Below are 8,074 nucleotides of genomic sequence, written 5' to 3'. Positions count from 1 at the left end.
GATGATATAAAGTCCTCCTCTCCTCCTCCTGATGATATAAAGTCCTCCTCTCCTCCTCCTGATGATATAAAGTCCTCCTCTCCTCCTCCTGAGGATATAAAGTCCTCCTCTCCTCCTCCTGATGATATAAAGTCCTCCTCTCCTCCTCCTGAGGATATAAAGTCCTCCTCTCCTCCTCCTGATGATATAAAGTCCTCCTCCTCCTCCTCCTGAGGATATAAAGTCCTCCTCTCCTCCTTCTGATGATTCCTGTTGTTGTGTGTTTTGGTGACACATATTAATAAAGTTGTGAGTTTGAAAATGACGTTCAAATGTACCGTGATGACGTCACAGCGGCTCATCGTCACAGTGCAGCTGTGATGGAGACAAACAGGGCGTGGGACCTTTAACTCTCACAACAACGCAGCTCATTGGTCAGCAGCATCAGGTGCCGACAGCCGTCCAATCACAGGCCTTGATGTTGACGAGTCCGCGCCCTGGTTGCTTGTCAGCAGGAAGAATCGGCATTTTGTTGATTGTCGCTGTGAACAGCATCATTAACGGGTTTTTAATCAGACTGAGTCCCTGAACCAGCCGGTTCCGCCTCCAGCTGCGGAGGAGGAGGGGAAGCTAACCGGACAGCGACCCGCTAGCGTTAGCCGTTAGCCCCCTGCTCGGTGCTGGGGACCGTCAGAGGTGAGCTCCGTTAGCATTAGCATTCCTCCAGAGATTAGCCCAGAGAGCCCCGGAGGCTCACACAGCTGTTCTGACCCGGGACACACCTTCTGAGAGGCGGACTGGCAGGGTGACAACACCCGCTGACGTTAGCACGTCACCGGGGTGGTTAGCTGATGGACGGCAGACCAAACCCCATTCAAAAATCTGACGATTTAACACACTCCTGTTCAGCAGAGCAGGTACACTGACACCTGCTGACTCTGGATCCGTTACAGACAGAACTGGTGTTCGGCTTGTTTCACCAGAAACCTGTAGCGGTCCAGATGTTCATCAGGTCCACACCGCAGGTTCTGTGTGGTTTAGTTACTGATCCTGGAGATGACAGGTTGATCCAGATGAGGCTCCAGTTCGGATGATCATATTTATTATAGCCTTTGTTATTGATTATGAGCTGCTGTTAGCTGTTAGCTGTTAAAGACACCTCTGTCATCTGTGACGTCATGCAGAAGGACATTAACCACAGATCTGTGGCTGGACTTCAGTGTGGTGGTGTGGTGGTGTGGTGATCCTGTGTTCAGCTGAGCCGAGGAGAATCTACAACACAGTTTCATCCTGTTGTGTTCAGTTCATATGTGGCGGACCCTGCCACCTGTCTAGCTTCAAACAGGGTTCTGGGATCTGAGAACAACTTGTTTATTCACTGGTGAAACTTGAGACAAAGTCAGTGTTATTATCTCATTAAGACATTTACATATTAAAATTTGGACTTTGAATTTCCTGTAGAAACGGCACGCCGCCCTTTAACCTGCAGTCTGATTCTGCAGACATTGTTCTGTGTAGCAGCCGTCGATACAGGCGCTGTTCAAAGGGCTTAACAGGGAACACATAAGTTAAAAAGGAGAACCTCTAAAATAACATAGATGAAAAGATATCCCTAAATTAGATTAGTTAAAGTGCTTTGAATGACCCTGCAGCGAGTTCAGGTCTCAGGTCAGAGTAATGTGTCGAGACGTACTGGATATAATCTGTGGCTCAGAGTAAGCTCTCTGTTGTCTTGTGACCGCAGAGGTCTGCTGATGTGGTTCTGGGGTTTGGGTTTAGTTTTTAAACAGGATCCACATCCTCACGTCTGTCTCGATATAATATTTAAATGTCCACTGGGCTCAGAATCAGCACCAGTACAACGTGAAGCTGAAAGAGACTGGAACATTTGCTTCACTCATTATAAAGTTGTGTTTTGTTTTGTGCCCCTGATGTCGGAGTGGTTTGTGGTGTCCATGCTGCAGGGTAACGTACATCTGTGGTGAATATCTACAGACGTATTTTAACTCAAGATGATTATTTAACTTCATCACCTAAAACCAAATGTCATTGTGTTACAGTTTGTCGGAATAGGCACCTGTTGAATTAATGCTCAGAACAAATAGGGGCCAGCTTATCACCAGAGTAGCATGTTGTTGCTGCTAACTGTAGCTGCCATTAGCTCGTTAGCTCAGTTAGCTCTGTAGCTAGCGGAATCAGTGCATGTGAAACAGGTCCAGTTGACTCTGACCCGTGGACCCGGCTGTCCACAGACTTTAGGTCATACATTCTAATTCTGAGCATTAAACTTTAATGTGCCTGATTAATTTGTCAGGAAGTTAATGAACCAAAATATCTTTGTTCCACCATGAAGTTCTTTGACCTAAAAATACACAAAAGGAATTCTCTCACTTGTGTTTCCTCCATGTTGACTTTGTCGCAGCTTCATCTCAGTTGTGTTCTTGTGTCCTGTCGTCCTCAGCTGGTTCTTGTATGGGTGAGTGACGTGCAGCCATGACAGCGGAGCCGGACGCCCTGGCTGTGGTCAACCAGCTGAGGGACCTGGCCGCCGACCCCATGAACCGCAGGGCCATCGTCCAGGACCAGGGCTGCCTGCCGGGACTCATCCTGTTCCTGGACCACACCAACCCTCAGGTCGTCTACTCCGCCCTCCTGGTGAGTCGACACCGACGGACGAGCTGACGTTTGTCGGACTTAGAACTTAATTTACATTGAGTATTTTGGAAAGTGGTTTTGGTCCAGCTGGTGTGGACCATCACCACGTCATCAGACTCACTGTGATTGGTTGTTCACAGGCGATCCGTTACCTGGCAGAATGTCGAGCCAACCGGGAGAAGCTGAAGGGCGAGCTGGGGATGATGCTGAGCCTCCAGAACGTCGTGCAGAAGTGAGTCTGATTTGAAGATATAACATGTTGTTGAGTTGTGTTCTCACATCATCCCAAACGTTTCCAACAACGATCACATGAGAGAAATCCACAAGTTAACATGAGGTTATGTTTCATCTGGTGGTCTGTCGCTGTGACTTCAGTGGAGTCAGAGAGGAAGAAGTCTTTAAAACACCTGGTCTGAGTCACACAGACATTTTGAATCCTCATGTTTAACAGTGAAGACAGCAAAGTATCTTCAACGGTTCAAAAGACAAAAGCAGTGACAGTTGTGCTGCTCAGACGTGTCTGATGTTTAGTAAAGAACAGAAGTTGAATCTGTCCTCCTCGTCACGGTTCAGCTCAGTGATCTCTGAGGTCAGCTGGGTTCATTCATTCATTTGTTTGAATGTCATGTCATGTTGTTCCGGCGTCCAGACCGACCACACCCGGAGAGACCAAGCTGCTGGCGTCGGAGATCTACGAGCTCCTGCAGGCGTCCGGCGGCGCCGAGTCGGAGCCGGCCGAGGAGGCCGTCAGCAGCCGCCGTAAAGCTCAGTTCTTCCTGGGCTCCAGCAACAAGAGAGCCAAGACTGTCGTCCTGCACATCGACGGGCTGGACGACCCGGTGAGCTGCAAGTTCTGAGTCATGACATCATGACTGATGACATCATGATTGATGACATCATGACTGATGACTCATCATCATGTGTCTGATGTAAATGTGTCGTCCTGATCAGAGTCGCAGGAGTTTGTGTGAGGAGGCTCTGCTGAAGATCAGAGGAGTCATCAGCTTCACCTTCATGATGACCGTCAAGAGATGTATCGTCCGGATCCGATCGGACCTGAAGGCTGAGGTGAGTCCACGCTCTTCGTCCACTGATTATTAGAAATCAATGAGACTGATAACTGGTATTTCAAGCTGACATTGATTTGCAAGAAGAATTATAATGTTTTAGATTCTAGAAACAATGACGTTCTGTTGTTTAGGCAACAGTTTTCACAGTTTTCACTTTACTTGAGTTTTTCCGTTTTTTGTTTTCTGTTACTTTATTCTTCCTCTCCACTACATTCATCTGATATATTTAGTTACTAGTTACTTTTCAGATTCAGATTACTCAGTGTTTATTGGCTGTTAATTGTGACATCTAACCAATCAGATGTTGTTGTGGGCGGGACTTTGTGAAGGAACTGACTGTTCATCAGTCTGCAGCTCATATGTAATGTGATTATTTAATTTTTGCCATCATATTAATATAGTGGTGGGAAAGTAATATTATATAGAATATGATTATAGTAACTGGTATTTATTTAAAGCCAAGTGATCATTTAAACTGTAAATCAGTCAGTGTTTCCCTTTCAGGCGCTGGCGTCGGCGATCGCGTCCACTCAGGTGATGACGGCTCAGCAGGTGGTGAAAGGAGAGAACGGAGACGAGGTCAGGTTACATGTTCTGTTCTCTGCTGGAGTCACTTCATGTTCACAGCTCACTGATTTAGATATCAATGAAGCTGCACCTGGAAAAAACTTGATGCTTTTCTAAAATGAATGAAAGAATCTGTCCAAAAACAAACTGAGAGTCACTTCGTCAGATATTCTGCCAGTTTTCAGGTTTCAATGATACATTTTTTGTAAATGTTAAAAATATAGAACGTCTCCTACGAAGACATATTTAATATGATGACAGCTGTTTTATTATTTTATCCTTCGTCATCTGTTAACACAGCAGCACTTCAGTCCACAGGAGGAGTGTGAAAAATTACATAGTTTTCCATTCAGTGATCAATGTGCTGTAAAGACCATATCAGGATGTGAGAGGAGGAGAAGAGAATCCTCTTCAAGGTGTGAGAGTCAGAAAGTCATATGAGGGGAAATTCTCTCTGCCTGAGGTTTTACAGGGAGGTAGAAAAGATGACATTAATGAATAAAACATCAGAGGGTCAGTGTGCTGGGCAGAGACGACTGATGTCTGCTGTAGCAGCAGGTAACTCCTCTGTTCTGTACTTCAGTCAGTAACATTTGGTCGACAGAGACTCTCTGGACCTTCCCTCCATGCAGCATGTATCACAGAGACCTGATTCATCACACTGAGTCTGTTCACAGCTTCTGTTTAAAACATGTTTACAGACGAGCAGCATTTAAAAACTGTCATTTGAGTTCCTGACAGTTTGATTCAGTGTGTGTTTGTGGATCACATCTTTGTTGTGAAGGTTTATTATACAGAGCTGAAATAATAACTTTCACCAGGAGGGGGAGGCAGAGAATTAGAAATGATCGGTTAATCAATCAGCAGGAGAATGGAGCTTTGTTAGCTCCACATTTCTCTTTTAATTCATCTTGGACACAACGGTCAGAGCTCTGATGACACATGAAACCCGTCCCTGTTCGAGTCCAGCAGAACAGTTCTCAGTGGATCCAGAATCCAGAGCTGTTTTTTATTCTCATCATTCACAGAATCAAGTCCAATAAAAGTTGTTGTCTGCAGGTTCTGATTCCATTTCCGGCGGAAGGTTCATTGGAGGTGGAGCAGAACGTGGACCTGCCGGACTACCTGCCAGAGGACGAGAGTCCATCTCAGGAGCCCGACAAGGCGGTGACCCGGGTGGGAAACGGCCAGGACGGGAACAGCTGGCTGGGAGCCGCCACCAACTTCCTGTCCCGCTCCTTCTACTGGTGATCCTGCGAGACCGCCACTCCCTCGGTAAACCTCCCGACCAACCAGAATCCACCAGCTGCCACATCTCACCGCTGTCTGTCTGAGCTGGAGAGGCAGAACTGAGACCGAGCCTCCAACAGTGAGCGTGACAACATGAGGCGTCCGTCACTCTGATGCTGCCATGACAACGTGCTGCTGTCACAGGTGAGGCGAGCCGACAGCGGCGTTAGTTTGAAGAGCGACGACGTCCTCTCTGAAAACGGGTCCATCTGTTCAAACCAAATTGTCTTAACGGACCGGATGAAGCGAGCAGGACGTCTCGGGACTTTTACCTTTTTATCTTTGATCTGACTTTTCTTCCTGCAGTTTGTTTTCGAGGACGAGCAGCAGAGTTGAGCTGTGCCTTCAGATCCTCGCAGACGTCCTGCAGCTCCACCGTCAGCTCAGGCTGCAGCTAACAGCTGCTGCTATTATTGATTCAGTCATAACATCAGAAATCATGACAAAGGCCCAAAACTCTTCAGAGTGAGTCTGTATGATAAAGTACTTCATTACATTTGTTCAGTCAACACATAATAACTGGAAACAGAAGCGTAAACCTTATAATGCTCTTAGATAAAGAAATGTTCTGCCGCTCGTTTATCACTCATTTAGAAACAATCAAACTGTTGAGACGTCCCCTGATCACAGATTTTAAAGAGCCTCAGCCAACCAATCAGAAACCACTTCCTGTAGTTTCCTCAGGTTCAGTCAGAAGCTGTTGGTGTGTAGAGTTATTCCCACTCAGCCGCCAGCAGCTGGAGGATGTAGTGTTACATTAATAATGTAGCTGCTGCGCTAACGGCTAACTCATCAATCGAGTGGATCACAAAGCTCCAGAAGCTTTTCTCTGTTCTCTCCTCACTGCAGACATTTCATTCAGAACAAAACCAGCTCATTGGCTGTTAAAGAATTTTGGGATATTTGTCATAATTTTTGACAGATTATGTAAAGACCAATAATACCTGTTGGCTTCCTGTAATGTTCCTGCTCGTCTGTTACTGTGGTGATGGTCAGAGGTCAGACCGATCGTCTCCTCGGTGCTTTACTTCCTGTCAGACTTTTAATTTCTGTGACGGTTCTGAGCTCTCTGGACCGGGTCGTCACGTTTACACCCCCCCGCCTTCGTTCAGGCTCCCTGAGGATCCGCACTGAGCTGCTGCTTCACGTCAGACATCCTGCTGTTTATGGAGCAACGTTACGTGACTTTATCTTTCTTTTCCTCCCTGCTGGTGAACAGCAGACGGTTGACTGGGATCAGTTTTGTGAACATTTTGCACAGTTTGATTTGAGGTGGATGTTTGAACGTAGAGTAGAAATCTGCATTTGAATCATTGGACCATGCTGGAGAGAATCCAGCTGTTTGTGGGAACATTTAGACGAACGAGATCTCAAAACGTTCCGACAGTATTTATGACTGAAACACTGACGTTCTTTTCCTCCTGCAGTTCAGTCGCTGTTACTGACAGACACGTGTTGAGTGCTGATCATAACAGGACGTCTCCTCCTGAGGTCAGAGTACATTTAATCACCCTGTACAGATTGTACTGTCCTCATTAGATGATGCTCATTCAGTCAGTTTGTGTGTTCATTTACCTGCCAGGTGTGCTCATAGCTCCGCCTACTCCACACGCTGTCCAGTCACATTCTGAGAAGCCTGTTAGTCAGAAGTGAGCGTGACGCATTAATCTAAATACAATCTTGGCACGAACAGAAGACGACTCTGATTATGACGTTTCATTTGATACATGAGATGCTTTGTGTGTGTGTGTGTGTGTGTGTCAGTGGAACAACATGAAACATCTACAGAAAACAGGTCCAGTCCTCGTTAATCAGATTCTAACAAGCTGTGGAGGTCTGCAGGGTTAAAGATATAACCCTGCAGACCTCCACAGTGTGCAGGTGGCAGATTTGGACCAGGATACAGCAGCAACCAGAGCATGTGAGCGGAGCTGAGCGGCGAGAATTTCCGCTCCCCGCTTACGTGGGTGTTCGCCCCATCGCTCAAAGTGAAACCAGACCGCTCCGCTCAAACACCGCTCTCCGCTCACCTAACATTTAATTCAGCTCCGGTGAAATCGCTCCACGCTTGCTCAAATTTAAAAGAGGGATCAATTCCTGACGTTGCATCTATATGACCTGTCTGCTTGCTTTTCGAAATATTTTACAAACTCCATCTCTCAACGAATGACCTCCTTGAAGGCACACGTGAGTCTGTGTGGACTCGTGGAGAGCGGTATCAGAACAGAACTGGAGAGAAACGGAACCATCGCTCTGGCCTTTGGATTAAAACCCGCTCTGCGCTCCGACTATATTTCGCTCGCTGCGCTCCGCTCACATGCCCTGGCAGCAACGCTTAGTGGCCGCAACTCAACCTCCTCAAACTTATAACACCAATTAGGACACATTTCTGATTCATGCAGCTTTTAGTTCAGTAAAAATGTCCTTGAGTGAAATGAGATTCTGTGACATCATCACACAGTAGAGCTACAGGACACATAACCAGGAAGTAAATCTGGGCGCTAGGAGCTTAG

General features: G+C 46.6%; 1 protein-coding gene across 3 annotated transcripts; it reads left to right on the top strand.

Annotated features, from left to right (window-relative positions):
- The first annotated feature begins 352 nt into the window (after positions 1-352).
- On the top strand, positions 353-7,256 carry LOC115572729 (armadillo repeat-containing protein 1-like). 3 transcript variants are annotated; one of them, XR_003982127.1, is made up of 8 exons: positions 356-675; positions 2,441-2,634; positions 2,775-2,866; positions 3,284-3,473; positions 3,586-3,702; positions 4,209-4,283; positions 5,331-5,705; positions 5,868-7,256. XR_003982127.1 is itself a non-coding variant. In XM_030403156.1 (7 exons), the coding sequence occupies exons 2-7, from the start codon at positions 2,473-2,475 to the stop codon at positions 5,520-5,522; spliced, it is 828 nt and encodes a 275-aa protein (XP_030259016.1). In that variant the 5' UTR covers positions 356-675; positions 2,441-2,472; the 3' UTR covers positions 5,523-7,256. The 3 variants fall into 3 exon arrangements, 1 of the variants encoding a protein (XP_030259016.1); XR_003982128.1 differs by lacking the exon at positions 5,868-7,256 and having other exon boundaries at positions 353-675; positions 4,209-4,478; positions 4,631-5,465; XM_030403156.1 differs by having other exon boundaries at positions 5,331-7,256.
- The last annotated feature ends 818 nt before the right edge of the window (positions 7,257-8,074 follow it).

Source organism: Sparus aurata, chromosome 21 (genome assembly GCF_900880675.1).
Source record: "Sparus aurata chromosome 21, fSpaAur1.1, whole genome shotgun sequence".
Classification (NCBI taxonomy): Eukaryota; Metazoa; Chordata; class Actinopteri; order Spariformes; family Sparidae; genus Sparus; species Sparus aurata.
This window is presented reverse-complemented; position numbering and strand designations above follow the sequence as displayed.